At 47.3% G+C, this 16666-nt stretch overlaps 1 protein-coding gene across 1 annotated transcript in view; it reads right to left on the reverse strand.

Annotated features, from left to right (window-relative positions):
* Fa2h (fatty acid 2-hydroxylase) overlaps positions 1-16030 on the reverse strand; it is a 62502-nt gene extending 46472 nt beyond the window's left edge. Inside the window, exon 1 of the mRNA XM_006974089.4 lies at positions 15575-16030. Coding sequence (XP_006974151.2) covers positions 15575-15985 — 411 coding nt within the window. The 5' untranslated portion in view covers positions 15986-16030. The remainder of the gene's footprint in view (positions 1-15574) is intronic.
* Between the last annotated feature and the right edge of the window lie 636 nt (positions 16031-16666).

Below are 16666 nucleotides of genomic sequence, written 5' to 3' on the forward strand. Positions count from 1 at the left end.
AACACAGAGCCAGGCAGTGCGTGGGACCTGCTCTGATGCTGAGTTCAAGGGCAAAGCTACTGCTACATTTCCTCAACTCTCCCCTTTTCTGCATTCCCCAGAATTTCATGGCCATTCCAAAAATACTTAGCCATCCCCCACTCTGACCTCTCCAAACTCCCACTTTGGACCCTCCAACCCCCAGCATGAACTTGAAGACTAGAGTCCATCATCTGCATAAGTTTTCATGAACTGGCTTCCTCCATGATTCTGCCCATTGACCACAGGGCCTAGGGCAAGCTGAGCTGCTCCAGCCTCTAGAAGTTAGATTCACCTACGCTGTGTCCCCAAGGCTAGGGACACAGGACGGTATGGCTCTCGGCGCTTGTCGGATACTTGGCTCTTTAGTGAAGCAGTCTCTTGTTTGGAATAGAAAGAAAGATTAAAAAAGAATTGTTTTTAAAGATGTGGTCTTACTATCTAGACTAGGCTAGTTATAAAAGCATGGTCTTCCTGTCTCAACCCTTCTAATGCCAGGATTATGGGCATGTATGTGCTAGCACACACCGATATCAATGTGTTTTGGTGTTGCTCATTTTTTGGAGTGTTGGGGATCAAACCCAGGGCCTTATGTAAGCAGTTGGCCACTGCCCTACATTTCCAGCCCTTTGGTACAAAATTGAGCTCCCAAGTAGTATTAAATATATATGTAAATTATTGGTGATAAATGTGAGCTTTTAAGAACCAGCAGGAAAACATTAAGATATAAATCTATTGGGATGATCAATTAAAAAGCTAGATTCTCACACACACCCCAAAAATTCTGGGACAGTAAAATTAAAAAGACATACTAGAAAAACCATTAAGCACAGCTTACTAACAGGATGCTGCTTTTAAAAAATTTTAAAGGAGGAGTTCTTTCTAAGGAGGAACAAACTGATAAACTTATATTTTTGGTTGTGAGCACAGCCTTTAATGGCTGAGCCATCTCTCCAGCCCCTGATATCTTTTCTTTAAAGAAAATGTCAAGAATTCTTATGGGGAAAAACCCACCAAATAAACCAAACAGAGATGAAAAGCAAAGGGAAAATAGTACTAGAGATGACAGAAGTTGGATTAAGATCCTTTATATCTAAGGAGTGATAATTCATTTTAAGAAAAAGAGCAGAATGGCAGGCAAGATGTCCCAAGCCTGGGGATCCGAGTTTAATCACCAGGACTCACATGGTGGAAGGAGAGAACTAAGCTCCACAAGGTGTCCTCTGACTTACACACACACACATATGCACACACTGAATAAATGAGTGGAATTTTAAAAAAGAAAACAGCACCTATTTTAATAAAAAAAATAGGGAGAGGGTATAAAAGGTGTTTTACTGAATATGTGTAATAGGTGAGTAACACTAAGATACTTTGAACTTCTCATACTCTCTATAAGCAAAAAAAAATAATAACGTTTTCCTTCAGCTATTAGTGAAGAATGAAAGAAAATAACACACATCATTGGCAAGAACATGGGGAAACTAGTATTCTTACTGATGTTTGGACAGAGTTCTCATTGTCGTAAAGTTGGGGGATGAAGATCAGTGGTAAAATGTCTGCTTAGTGTGCACACAGGCCCTGTATTTAAACACACACACACACACACACACACACACACACACACACACACACACACACACACACACACGTAACTGGTGGTCCAGGTCTACAATTCCAGTACTCAGGAAGCTGAGACAGGAAGACCATGATTTTGATGCCAACCTGGTCTACACAGTGAGAACTTGTTTCAAAAGGAAAACAGTAAGATAGATAGTTCCAGAAATATTAAAAAAGAAATGAAAAAATTTGGTAAACATATTAGATGGGAATTTGGCAATATCCATCAAAATACAAAATACACATCATTATGTTATTGCTACAAAGTTATTTACAAGTATTTGAGCACTATTGTGCAGGCATGCATATGTTTTGGGGGTGGGAACATCAAGAGGATCAGCTATTAAAGATGAAGTAAAGAGATAAATGTTCCTGTACTGCTATGTGGAAAGAGGTGCAAAACAAGTCACCAGGCAGAGAATGCAGCCGGATCCCGAGCCATGTGTGTTACATGAATCCTTTCTGTGGGAAACAGAGAAGACTCCACATGCAAAGTGGTCCAGCGGGGTCACATAAGGAGGGCTGAGGGGAAAAGGGACAGTCATTTTTCTGCATATTCCTTTCAATTATTTGAGTTGTAAGTATATTAATATGTATGTATTATGATATTTTTAAAAGTAAATTTAAGCCAGGTGGTGGTGACACACACTTTTAATCCCAGCACTCAGGGAGGCAGAGGCAGGCAGATCTCTGAGTTCAAGGCCAGCCTGGTCTACAGAGAGAGTTCCAGGACAGCCAGGGATACACAGAGAAACTCTGTCTCAAAAAACAAGCAAACACACAAATGTAGTTTTGAAGAGATACAGAGTCTGTCTCAACGAAAAACCATAAAAGAAGAGGAAGAGGAGAAGGAGGAGGGGGAGGAGGGGGAGGAAAACAGGTTTGGGGGCTGATGAGATGGCTTAGTAGGTAGGCACACTTGCCACTAAGCCTGAAACCCTGACTTTAATCCCCTGGATCCACATAATGGAAGGAGAGTACTGACTCTCATGGTTGTTCTCCACACATATATGGTGGTTAATGTTCACACACACACACACACACACACACACACACACACACACACACACACACACAAACACACGCACACACAGGTCCATGCACAAATAAGTAAGTGTAGAGGCTGGAGAGATGGCTCTGTGGTTAAGAGCACTGGCTGCTCTTCCAGAAGACCCAGGTTCAATTCCAAGCACCCACATGGAGGGTCACAACTGTCTGTAACTCCAATCCTAGGATATCTGATGTCCTCTTGCTCTCCATGGGCACCAGGCACACATATGGTGCACAGACATACAGGCATGTTGGAAGAGGCAAAATGTTCCCACTCCTCTTGTCCCTTCCTGCCAATGGCTTTGCTCTTAAATCTGCTTGAGCTCCAGTGTGTCATCAATACAGCCTTAAGTGATGTCCCCTAGAGCATACAGACAAGGGCAACTCAGACAGAAGAGGCTTGGAAATTCCCTCTGTCAGCTTGGCATTCCAGAGATAGAGTAAGATAGCACTCGCTGAGATACCCCCACACTGGCCTGACCTGATCACAGGCAGAAGAGAGGGGTCTTGACCAGAGTACTCCACTCTACCCCATGGTTCTCGGATCCTGGAGAGGAGAAGCCATCACCCAAGCATTTCCTCTAGGTCTGCCAGAAACAGGTGAAGACAGTACGTTTGGACCTCATGGTAAGTGTCTGGGTGGGAGATGGGTCCCTGCAAAGTCACCTGATCCTGAAAAGTCCTCCTGAGACACAAGACAAAGCAGAGAGGAGCCTTAACCTATCAGCCATCTCCTCAGCCTAGCAACCTCCTCCTACATTTAATAGAGGCCAGAACTGTCCAATCCCCTGGATGTCTCTCCTCTATGGCAGCTCAGGCCAGACACCAGGGACCTTCCAGAACACTGGATGCACTGGCAGAACATCAGGCCCCTTAGCCCAGTGGTTCCCAACCTCCCTAATGTGGTGGCCCTTTAATACAGTTCCTCATGCTGTGGTGACCCCCAATCATAAAATTGTTTCATTGCTACTTCATAACTGTAATTTTGCTACTGTTATGAATCGTGATGTAAGTACCTGAAATGCAGGGTATCTGATATGAGACCCCTGAAGGGGTCAATGACCCATAGGTTGAGAGCCACTGACTCAGCATTCTGGGAATATAAATCATTATTATTTCAGATCCCCCATAGTTTGGGGATGTTTCATGGTCCCTAATGCCCATAAGAAAGCGCTACCACCAGAAGTGGGCATGGATGCCTACAATTCTAGCGCTTTGGGGGAATGGAAGCAGGAAGACCAAGAGTTCAAGACTAGATCCTCGGCTACATAGGTGAGTTTGAAATTAGCCTGGGCTACATGTAACTCCATCTCAGTGAGAAAAGAAGGAAAGGAAAAGGGGGAAAAAAGACCAAACTTTGCCAGCCCAGTTAAACAAAAAGAATCTAAACCACAGAATCCAGAGCAGAGCTGTAGCAGACAGGGGTCCTCAGATCTCCGTGACTCCAGGTGCAACTTATAAGCCAACACATGGGGGTGCTGCTGTCAGGAGACTGGGAGGTCCAACCACTGATTAGTCAGTAATGGAGCATACAGGGAGTGGGGCATATGCCAGGGGAAGGATACGTGCTCTGCACTGGAGGTCACTCTCACACACGGCACAGCTCATGAGGCAAAGGCAGTTTATAAGGGCCAGAAAGCAAACAGAACCAACCCAAGGATCCTCTTCCCATCTTCAGAAGACTGAGAAGTCCAGGCAGGAGATTAAGAGGGACCCTAAATCACCCCAGCTTACTCCAAACGAAGTCACTTGCTCCCCATCGGTTTAATGTCACGCACAGTTGTCCCCAGTGACTTAATGGGAATAGCACCCAGGGATCTCTCTGAGCTAAACAATCTACTCTATCTACTTCAAGGATTCAAATAAAAATTAGAGCCTGTCGTGGTGGCACACACCTTTATTCCCAGCACTCAGGAGGCAGAGGCAGGCAGATCTTTGAGTTCGAGGCCAGCCTGGTCTACAGAGCGCGTTCCAGGACAGCCAGGGCTACACAGAGAAACCCTGTCTTGAAGAAAAAGAAAGAAAGAAAAAAGAAAGGGATGGAGGGGGCAGGGAGGGAAGGAGAAAGACAGACTGGGGAGATGACTCAGTTAACAGTACTTGCTGCTCTGGCTGAGGACCAGGGATCAGTTTCCAGGCCCCACGTGGTGACTCACAATCACCTGTAACTCCAGTTCTAAGAGATCTGAAGCCCCTGTCCTCTGAGGGCTCCTGCAGGCATGTGGTGGATACCAGCTTGTGCGGAAAGACAGACAGACACACACAATCTTAAAAATGAATTCAAGTAAAAATCATCTAGGATAAATACATTTAAAAATGCAAATTGCTAAACAAACTCAGACCACCGTACTGTTAGTTCTATAAGGGTTATTGACATCAGGTATCTTACCTAAGTCCCTAAAGACTCCAGTCACAAAGGGCAGCAAAACCATCCTAACATGCAGATATCCGCCAGCTGATGACATAGAAATTTAGCCTCTGTATTAGTTACTTTTCCTGTTGCTGTGATAAACTATCCAGACAAAGGCAGTTTAAGGATGGGAAGGCTTTGTTCTGGCTCACAGTTTGAGGGTACAGTCCATCACGGCAGGAAAGTGAAGTTCAAGTAGCTGGCCACAGTGCACCCACATTAGGATTAGAGACTGATAAATCCCATTATCAGCCAGCTTCCTTCTTTCTATGTATGCAGCCTTGGATCCAAGCCCAGAGAACTGCATGGCTTTCCTTTGTAAAGGATGGAACGTCTCATCTCAGGCAGTCTAATCAAGATAATTCATTACTGTAATATCTAGAAGCTAACCTAACCTAAACAATCGGTCACAGGTATTCTTGGTGGCTTACCTCTGGACTGAGTTCAGCTCTCGTCAAGCTGACAATCAACACTATCACAGTCCCTGTTTGATCACTGACGGTCTCCTCCGGCTTTTCCCAGGCCATGGGCAAAGTGTCCCATCTCTAAAGATTGCTATCATCTGACTATATGTGATGTAGCAAAATGCAAACTGAGGTTGAAAAATCAGTGTCCAAACAGGAAGTTTCACGAGTGAGCGAAGATAAGAGAGAACTCACAACTCCATTGTAAACAAGGACCTGGCACAGCCAGGCTTGTTAATATTGAAAGAGAGTTCATTGAAAGCAGAGACCCCCTGAAAGAGACTAACCTGTTCATCAAGGGATTAGAAGAGGCCCCCGGTCCTCAGATATACTTGCTAAAGTGACACAAGGCTAATCCTGCTGGGAAATGCTCAGAATGGGGTTTAGAAATGGATAATGATCCATTGTCTACTACTGCATTTCTGAGAAATTGCCTATGTTGATTCCAGTGTCTTTTTCCTTTTTTAAGAGATAGCCAGTTCCCATCCCCTCATCCTACTGTCTGTGAAAAACTAGTCTTCGTTTAAGGCATTTTGATCTTTTATCCTTAAACTCAAAATCTCTTCTACTTGAACCAGGAACCAGCTGAGGTTTTGTTTTGTTTTGTTTTGATGATGCCCTGTATCACCAAGCTGGTTAAACTTGGCATTCCCAAGGGCTTGCCAGGGTCAAAAGAGAGCATCCAAGAAGCCAGGCTGACCCGGCATTTACCCTGACCTGGGGCATTATTGATCATAAAAGCCACATTTATTTCAATGCAGGGAGTTTCAAAGTGTGGGCCTTGTAAAAATTTAATAATCAGGATGTGGTAGCACATGCTTGCAATCCCAAACTGCGAGAGGCTGAGGCAGGAGGGTTGTGAGTTTGAGCTCACTTTGGGCTATGCGGCAAGACTATGTCTCAAAAAACAGCAACAAAACAAACCCCGGAGCCGTGTATGGTGATGCACACCTGTGACGTCAGCACCTGGGAGGCAGAAGCAGGAGGTAAGGAGTTCAAGGTGAGGCTCAGGTACATGAGACGCTGTCTCAAAAAAACTCCAAAACAAACAGCAACTACAACAACAAAAAACCTCAGAAGTCTTTTTTTGGTGTTCATAAGGAAATGATGACCTAGTTCATAGACTTTCCTGTTTCCTCCCTCCCTCCCTCCCCCCTCTCTCTCCCTCTCCTTCTCTCCCTCTTTCTCTTTCTTTCTTTCGTTTTTTTTGAGGGAGGGTTTCATGTAGTTCATGTTTGAAGCTAGCCTCAAATTCCCTATGTGTGTGTGTGTGATCCTCCTTCCTCTACCTCCCCAGTCCTGCAGTGCCAGAATTATAGGCATGTACCACCATGCTGGGCATCAAACCTAGGCCCTTGCGCATGCTGGACAAGTACTCTACAAACTGAGCCACGTCCCAGGCCTCTATTTTCATTATTACATATGAATAGGGACCACCAGAGAACAATTAATGGGGTTGTATTATTTGAATTCATAAGCTAAAACCAGATTTCTAAAGAGATCTCCCTCAGCTTTGACTCATTTTCCAGTAGGAAGTTGGAGTATTATGCAACAGTAAGCAAGGCTGAGGAGTCCTACCAAGCAGATAAGGATATTGACAATGGAATCCTACCTCCTCTTCCCGTGCAAGAAGAAATTATGACTAATTTACTTAGGTAATGATCAACCAGCTATCTAGCTCACTCTACATAACCGCATGTACTTGTAACAATGGAATCTCTGGCCTCTAGCTTTCCTGTAACAGGGTGTTAAGACCTCTTGTATACACCATAGTTCAAATATATCAAAGCAAATCCCCTAAAATTGGCTTATCAGATACTACTACTTAAATACCACGTCCTATATTATCAAAATAGGAAATAAAATATTCCTATAATTATGAACTAGGGAAATGCTTCTCAGTATAAAACACCACGTCTGGGCTTCATATTTTTCAGTCAGGAACTTTGCAGGTGTGTTGAGCATTAGGCTTGTTGTCCACGTCTGCTTTTTATTATTGACAGAGTAGTTTTCCTGTTGTAGAGAGGAACAGGTAGGGAGAGTAATAGGATTGTCTGCCCACCTTAGATGAGCGGCAGCTAGAGAAGACTGAGAGCCACTACCTGGGGGGTGGAGAGATGGCTTCAGTTAAGAACACTGGCTGCTCTTCCAGAGGACCTGGGATCAGTTCCTACCATTCACATGGCAGCTCACAACTGTCTTTAACTCTAGTCTCGGGGGATCCTGACACCTTCTTCTGACCTCTGTAGGCACCAGGCAGGCATGTAGTGCACATACATACATTCAGACAAAACACTCATACATATAAGACATAAATAAAACCAAGAGAGGGGAGAAGAAACAGACACTCACATAGAAACACACACACACACACACTCACACACACACACACAGAGAGAGAGAGAGAGAGAGAGAGAGAGAGAGAGAGAGAGAGAGAGAGAGAGAGAGAGAGAGAGAGCCCAGAGACTGCATGCTTTAGAGAAATTTGCATGAGAAGTCATCAGAAAAGATAACTGGCCCTAGAAATACAGGCAACCTATGTCATGCTTATGTGTATCATGCAGTTATTAAGAGCCACTGGGGAACCAGTTACACCCCAAGAGCAGGGTAGTATCCAATTGTTTCCCCTTGCCTTCAACTTGTTGCAGTCTTCCTGCCTCTGCCTCCAAAGTGCTGGGATTACAGGCCCATCCCACTACATCCAGACTCAACTGATTGATTGATTGATTGCTGTTGATGTTTTTCCTTAGAGATAGAGCCAATCTATACAGCCAATGCTGGCCTGGAACTCTCCATCCCCGTGATAGTCTCCCAGCATCAGGATTACAGATGTGTACCACACTGGCTCTATTGCTGTTTCCTATGGCCAGCTTCACTCTTATTCCTTGCAGGAAGTCTGAGGAGAAGTGAACAGCAGTGTCTGGGTGAGGACTATGCTCCAGTCACTTTGGCTGAAACAAATGGAGGGCAAAGGCAGAAACAAGCGACTTATGACCCTCCCTCATTTCTACCAACTGCAACCCACTTAGCTAATAAAGGAATGGGAGATATTTTTCACACATTTTAGTTTTTGAATATTGCCTTTTAAATTATGCATAAGGCCCTGTTTCCAAGCATCCCATTAATTGGCTTGTTCAAATTATTTCTTAGTTCCTGTTGGCAAGAACCAGTGTGCCAATGTATCCTCATGAAACACAGATGAGGCAGACAAGGCCAAGACCCAGAGTTTGTAGTTTCATAGACAAGACAAAAGACAAGACAAGGTCAGGTAGTGAAGATACCTTGAGAAGTATGTTGCAAAGGCTACGAGGTAGTGCTAGGTAAAATGCTACGAGGATTTGAGAGAAGGAAAAAAGGATGTTGTAGAGAAAGAGATGAGAGAATCTTTGCAAGACAAAACCTTTGAGATGGTGCCATGGGGGTCCAGTGAGGACGGCCACTATATAACCAAGCTTTCATTTGAAAGTGTCCCAGGCAATGGGAGTCACTGAGGTGACTTCCCAGGAGAGTGCTGCAATAACAAGCATGATGTGACTCTGGCCAGAGCAGGGTCTAGCTGGGGAGACTGTCTAGAAAGGAAACTAAAGAGGCTTCCGAGGACCAGCTTGTCACCTGTCAAGTCTCCTGGGTTTCTTTTTACAATTAGTCACCTATGGATTCTCCAGGTCAGGGTGAGCTGCAGAGATTAGCTGTGCTTAGAGATGAAAAGCACCGAGTATCCCCAGGGGAGATACTGAGTGAAGGAAGCCACCCTGAAGAGAGAACAGGGAAGGAAGCTCAGAGGCAGAAAAAAAGCATCTCGTAGTGACAGAGGTGAGGACAGGAGCTGCCTCTGGGAGGCGCTGCTGGCTGGGAGGAGACAAGAGCTCATTGCCAGTGTTGAAAGAGTTCTACATCTTCCTCTGGGTCATAGCAATAGAAGGGTTTACCTGGGTAAAAAGGCACTTGCAGGAAGCCCTGAGATCCCCTCCCTGATATAAAGCCCTGGAACATCTCCAGCACAGCCCAATTTGGAGGTCTGAGCTGAAACCTTGGAGAGCTGGCAACCTATTTCCACTTCCATTGTGGAGTGGAGAAGAAAAGACACTGAAATCCACTGGATCAAAGACCTGGGTTGTCCTAAGTCTTTTCCTTTTTTCTGGCAGAGGAAAAGCAAGAGAATGCAGCAACAGAGACTGAGAGGTGGTAACCAGGGATACAAGCGCCATGGTAGGAAAAACGATGCTCTCTCTTCCCAGGGTCCATGTCCCAATACCTGAAGCCTGTGAGTATGTTACTTCACTTGTCAAAAGGGTTTTGCAGATGTAAGATAAAGATCTTGAGTTGGGGAGGTTATCCAGGATTATCTGGGTGTACCCAATATATCCCTAAAAGCATTTATAATTGACAGATTGAGGCAGAAGAGTCAGAGGAGGAGATGTGATGCTGGAAGCTGAGGCTTGAGTAATGAGGCATTGGCTGGGGGTCACTCAAGGCACACAGGCTGCCCCCGGAAGACTGAAAAGGCAAGACAGGTGGCTGTAGAAAAACCCTAGAAAGAATGCTGCCCTTCCTACTCATGTCCCACTGCTGACCTCCAGAACGGTAACAGGATACATCAGTGTTGCTTTAAATCTCTGCCTGTGGCATTTTGTTACAGTAGCAATAGAAAATGAATTCAGGCAGAAAATCCAAAAGGATCGAGTATCCAAGTGGGGGAAAGGAGTAGCAAAGCAAACAGCAGAGCCCAACCCCAAGACTGCTGCCAGCCCCGGGAGGCGCAGGTGAGAACCAGCCGCCAGCTTCAGGGAAGGGACGCTCACAAGACCCTGGCAACAGGGAAGGGACGCTCACAAGACCCTGGCAACAGGGAAGGGAAGCTCACAAGACCCTGGCAAAGGCAGCTTCAGTATCAAGGCAGGTTTTAGGGAGAATGGAGTACCTGTTACTCGTCTAAATAAACAAAAACTACACGTGAAGCGACGGTGTGTGTCATATGGGGTAGGAGGGCACACCAACAGCAAGGCTCGAAAGGATGGCGGGGCCATCCAGGCATCAGTTTCGGGTATTTCCTGGCAATATTTCCAAAGGTGATCACTCTCCTGGGTTTCTGGGATTCCCAAGAGTCCTATTTCTGATCTTCTTCCCCAATTCTTGGTCTCGAAGCCAATCTGGAGTGATACCAGGGAACCCTCGGGATCTGTGCACGGAATCAGTGGCCAGGTCTCCAGATGTGCTACTAGCTGGCTGTGATTTCATCCTCCACGTCAGGCTTGCTGCTGTCACAGCAGGCCAGAGCAGTTGGAAAAGGACAGAGACCTTCCACAGGCCAGGCCCTTGTGCGGAGCCCTTGACAATGGATGTCAGCTAGCTGACGTCTCATCCCCACTCCATGATGCAAGTGGAGGTAGGTTCCCAGCTCTCCGAGGCTCAGACCTCCAAGTAGGGCTGTGCTGGAGGTGTTCCAAGGCTCCCCAGAAAGGAGGGGACCCCAAGGCTTCCTGCATTGAGATCCTCTTCCCATTTAATCACTCAAGCCCTGAAGCCCTGAGCAAATATTACAAAGCCTAGCAGAACTGTGGGTGGCAAAGCTGTGGGCTTCTTAGCCACTCAGAGACACATCCTACCTGGTTAGGACCTGGCCCCCAAATCCTCCAGACACTGTGCTGCCTCAGTGCTACAATCTGGAGAGCTGAGGCTTCCTTTGCTTGGAGTATTCTCAGGCAGATGGCTCATATCTCACTGGTCTCTGAACAAGATCCATCCAAGTCTGTGATACAATGCGGGGCGGGGGGGGGGGGGGACGGGGGGGGGGGAGGACAGGTCTCTTTCTGACAGTTACTATCCCCTTGGTGGCAGATTTGTGGTTGACAGAGGATCTGGGTTGGGCTGTGAGGAAATCTAGAACTTTTACCAGAAACACATATATGCATACACTTTCCCATACACAATTTCATCTCTTACACTAGTCCCAGATGACCCACAGAATACCAAGTTTAAGAAGTCTTACTTCACTGTTTCCTATAGTGTGGTCCAAGTGGTACCCATGATGGCTTTAGGAGATAAAAGGGACAACTTTTATCATTTTAAGTTTGGGGCTGAGAAGTAGCTCAGTTGATGGACTATTTGGCTAGCATGCCCGGGGCCCTAGGTTGGTCCCCAGCATCACATAAACTGAGCATGGTAGCACATGCCTTTAATTCTGGCACTTGGGTAGTAGAGGCAGGAGGACCAGAAGTTCAAGGTCATCCTCAGCTACATAGTGAATTTGAGGCCAGTCTGGGCTACATCATACCTGTCTCCCCTCCCACAAAAATATCTATTTATTTTAAAGTATATATAAGGCTGAATGTGGTGGAGCACACCTTTAATCCCAGAACCTAGGATGCAGAGGCAAGTGGATCTCTGAATTTGAGGTTGGCCTGGTCTATCTAGTCAGTTCCAGGACAGCCAAGACTATGTAGAAAGACACAGTGTCAAAAACAAAACAAATACAAAACCAAAACCAACTGAACAAAAGGCCTGTGATTCTATTGGTCTTACTACTTAGGGTCAGTATATGCTAAAATTAAAAAATGAGTCTATATAGAGATGAATATCAAATATTATAACTCAAGTGGTGTGTCAGTTGTAAAGAACTATGACCGTGACTCCTGGGTGACCAAAGTCTAGGGAACATAATATCTATGGGCTCGGAAGGAGGTTTAGACACAGAACCCCTTCTCTCTTTAAGTTATTTACTTATTTATCTTATTGTTTGTGCGTGCATGTGCAGAGTCCACAGGAGTAGGGCAGAGGACAACTGGTAGAAATGAGTTCTCTCCTTTCACTGTATGAATTCGAGGAATCCAACTCAGGTTATCACTCTTGGTAGCAAGCACCCTTATCCACTGAGCCATCTCACCAGCCTTGCTTCCTTTTTTGAAGTGGTGGTCACAACTCAAAACCTGGGCTTCATGGCCACAGGTGGGAGAGCACAGGTGTCAGTGTGTAGGCTAGGGAGCTTGATCCAAGTGGCTCTGGCAGCCAGGGATAGTGAGAGAGCCAGCTTCCCCCATCAGCCACGGGCCCTTTCACTTGTTCAAGGTGAGCAGCTCATCTCCCCTACCCCACAGTACGTTAGCTCAAACAAGTCTGACTTGTTCTGTGTGTGTGCCTTTGTGTGAGTGTGAATGTGTGTGTGCGTGTGTACACAGGGGGGTGTGGCAAAGTGGGGAAGAGGGGAAATAAGTGGGGTGGCCCCATGGAAGAAGAGACACTAGAGTGCTCCCACTTAACGATCAGGCTGGAGAAGGGTCCCTAGGGGAGGGGGACAACAGTTAGTCCATAGCATTTCCTTTCTGCTCTTCACAGGACAGGAGAGAGCTCTTACCTCCAGAGGTATCCGCACCCCTGATCCAGCAGCAGAGGGGGGAAGTAGAGGAGGTAATGGGGGGGGTTGTTAGAAGGACTTATCTAGTCATCTCTTTGAATGGACACACCACCCCTACCCGATTTCTTCAACTACCTTTCTCCCCCCAGTTTAAAGAGAACTTTGCCCAGTAAAGTAAAGCATGCCTGTAATCCCATCACTTGTGAGGCCCAGGCAGAGGGATCGAGTTTGAGGCTGGCTTGACCTAAATAGCAAGATATCTCACAAAATGAAATGAAACAAAACACACAAACAAACAACAAACAAAAAACATGAGCTAAAATAAGGAGGACCTTGTACTAGTTTCTACATTTGACCTCTGCCAGCAGAGTGACAGGAAACTGGAATGTAAGGTGACTATGGTTGCTGGTTAAATCTGGTCTGTGGGTTTGAAGGCGGACTGTGAGATTTTAGTTTTCTCTACATCCTCTACAACCTGAAAATCTGGATATTTGCAACATGACCACACTGGGACTCTGAGGGTCACAGGTAAAAGCAGGAAGCAAAGGTGAACTGGGTTTTGCCTCTGAGTTCTCCCTAGGGGTCAGGCAGGGAAAGACAAAGCAAAACCAAACCCTAATGCTGGGTGGTTGGCAAGGTAGGTAGGTGGGGCCATCCGGGCCAGCTGGTGGGGGTGACATTCAGAATGGTACTGAGTAGAGAGGCCACACCCTCTGGCTCCTGTCTGTAGAACACAGTTACAACACAGGGCAGGCCAGTGAGCTGTCACAGGCCTGGCGGTCTCCTGTTCTGATCCCAACCTCGTGCCAATTTCTGCACTCAATTTTTCTTGTATTTTCAGCTAAGCTTTTTGTTCCTTCAGCAAGACCTGATACTAAATGCCAGCTTCCTATATATCATCCTGGGCTCCCATTGAGGAATGCCAAGTCTGGACACTTTGTGAAATCCCCCAAATCCTTCTGTGATGAAATCTCTTTTCCCTTCCAGTCACGGCTGCCTTTTCGCTGGTCTCCTTACATCAGCTGGGGTTTCCTGCATTGCTTCTCACCATTGGAGCCAGGATACTCTTCCAAAGATGCAAATCTTCTCATGCCGCTCCTTTCCATGGCTCCACAAGTCAAGCCCTGGACCACAGCCTGTGAGGCTCATGTAATCAAGCCCCGGTGACTTTTGGCTCCCACCTCTTCCCTTTGCCTGATAAACTTTTGTCACCTTGGTCCCATTGCTGTCTCTTGACTGTGTCACACTCTTTTTTTTTTCCATTCATGTTGTCCCTCTGTAATATCCTTCCCACCACTTTGTCTGGCTAAGCTCCATCTTTCAATTAGCTATCTCAAGGCAGCCCTTACTGAACATGTTCTCTAGAATCTTCACCCAGACTCAACATGTAAATATTATAAATATTAATGAGATGTATTTAAATAACCATCGTGTGAGTAGTATGGACCCTCCTTTCCCCAATAACATGTTCACTCCATGAAAATGGGAACCACGTTTGTTTTGTTTAATATCGGTTGGTACCTAGCTCGGTGTTGTCAACCCACTTAAAAACCGAGTGACTGAATAACAGATAAAGATTAGATAAGATGGCAAACAGCGTCTCCGGGAACAGTGAATGGTGTGTCCTTTCATCCAAAGACCTAAACGTACTTGGAAGCAAGAGTAAGCAACACGAAACAACCGTTGCTTCACATCTGATCACGATGGCCTCACTTGTCACCAGCCCCATGCCAGGCTTGGGAATAAGGCATCAGCTTAGCTCCAACCTGAGTCTGTAAGACTTCTGTAGATAGGGACTGTGTTCCCAGCCCCTGGATCCTTGGGATGGAGACAACTTTGATTCTGGAGTAAGGAAACATTTGATTTTCGTACTTCCTAGTGGTTTGACTTCAGACATTTATAGAACCTCACGGAACCTCTGTTTTCACATCCTAAAACGAGGTGGGTTGAAGGCAAAAATCCAAACAGCCTGCACCACACAGCAGCACACAGCAGCACACAGCCTGGGTTGGAAGTATCGAACTCTTTTCCTTAGCAAACTGCCTTATGCACTTTATTTCACTCTTTCACACCCACGGCACTGTTTAGGATAGGAATAAACTCAGGGGCTGGTGGATATAATCTATAGGACGCTGTCCAGGTCCTTCACACCCACCCACCAGAGCCTTGGGAGCCAGCCGAGCAGAACTTGAGATCTGTGCCTAGAGAGCGGTGGGCTGGGGAACCGAGGACAGGTGAGCCTACGAACCTATTACTGAAACTAGAAAGGAGAGCAGAAAGGCCGATACAGAAGAAGGAAGAGAAAAGAGAAAAGGGGTGGTTGGTGGTGGCTGGGGCCAGAAACAGAAACCCAAGTTGTCCAGAAATCAAGTTGTCAGGGGCCGGGGAGGGGCTGCCGACGGGACATGTTGGAAGGAGAATGCAGCCAGGTCAGGGGCTAGCGCTGGAAAGAGGAAGGGCAGGTTCCTGGAGATAGGAAAGGGGCCAGTGACCTGTTACTTGGAAAGAAACCGGGGAAGCGGAGAGAGAGGGGAGGGCGGCAGCTGTCACCTTGCCTTCTCCTAGAGGGCAGGTGATCTAGGCTCTCCCTCCGGAATGGTGGTCTGGGGGAGGGGTGGGTGGGAAGCAGGGAGCGGGGTGTGCCCCGGGCCCGGCTGGTACCTGAGGGTCCCCTCGCAGTTCGCCCACGTAGTACTGCTCCAGCCAGCGGCGGGCGTTGTCCGAGTGTCTGTGAGGTGGCCCATCCAGGTCGGCACTGATGTCCTGGCCAGCCCGCGCCCGCAGCAGCTGCTCGCCCCCCGGATGGTGCCGCACGAAGTCGGTGAGGTCGTAGAGGCTGGCCCCGCGGCGGACCCAGCAGGCGCCGGCCGCCAGGCGCCGCTGGACCTCGGCGGGGGAGAAGGAGGCGGCGGGGGGCGGAGCGGGGGCCATGGCGGGAGAGCGGAGCTCGGAGCTCGGAGCCCGGCAGTCTGCTCCGCGGCCGCCCAGCGCGCCTCTAACATCTCGGGAGCCGGGGCCGCCGCAACGGGCCGGCCGCCACCGCACCTGCTCATTTGCATGCCGCGCTCTCATTGGCCGCTCGGGGGGACGCGGCTGGCGCTCCGAGCCGCCTCCCCATTGGCCGGCAGGGACCCGAGCCCCGTGCGCTGGGCGCTGAGCGAGCGCGGGGCGCAGGTGGCCCTGGGCAGGTAGAGGGCGTGCCCGCCAGGTGTGTCTGTCCGGCTGCGGGTGGATGCCAGCGGATCGCAGGGGGACACGGTCAGGACGACACCCTCCGTGACCTCCTAACTTCTCCTGCAGCTTCAAGGGAGAGACTTAACTGCTTTGAATTCTGCAGTTTCAAGAGGCGTCAAAGCCAAAAGGCAACAGGGCAAGAGGTCTTAGTCTAGTGCCGGGGGCGGGGGGGGGGTGTTTTGGGGGGTGGAGCGACGACGAAAAATTTAAAGTCGCCCCAAACTCAGCCACAGTATATAATAATGTAACATTTCAAAGAATTATATCGTTGTACCATGTGAATGAGCATCTACATGCTGAATATGTATTGTTGAAGTGTTATAAGTTTATAGTACGCACGTTTTGCTACAATTTAAAATAAAAATTAAAAAACACTTTACTGGGTGGTCTGGGTGAGTAGACAGATGGCTGTAAAAAGGATTTATTTTATGTGTGACTGTGTGCACTTACATGCCTCATGTGCAGTGCCTGTGGAGGCCAGAAGAGGGTGTCGATCGTCTGGAACTGGAGTTACAGGCT

This window comes from Peromyscus maniculatus, chromosome 5 (assembly GCF_049852395.1).
Source record: "Peromyscus maniculatus bairdii isolate BWxNUB_F1_BW_parent chromosome 5, HU_Pman_BW_mat_3.1, whole genome shotgun sequence".
NCBI classification, from domain to species: domain Eukaryota; kingdom Metazoa; phylum Chordata; class Mammalia; order Rodentia; family Cricetidae; genus Peromyscus; species Peromyscus maniculatus.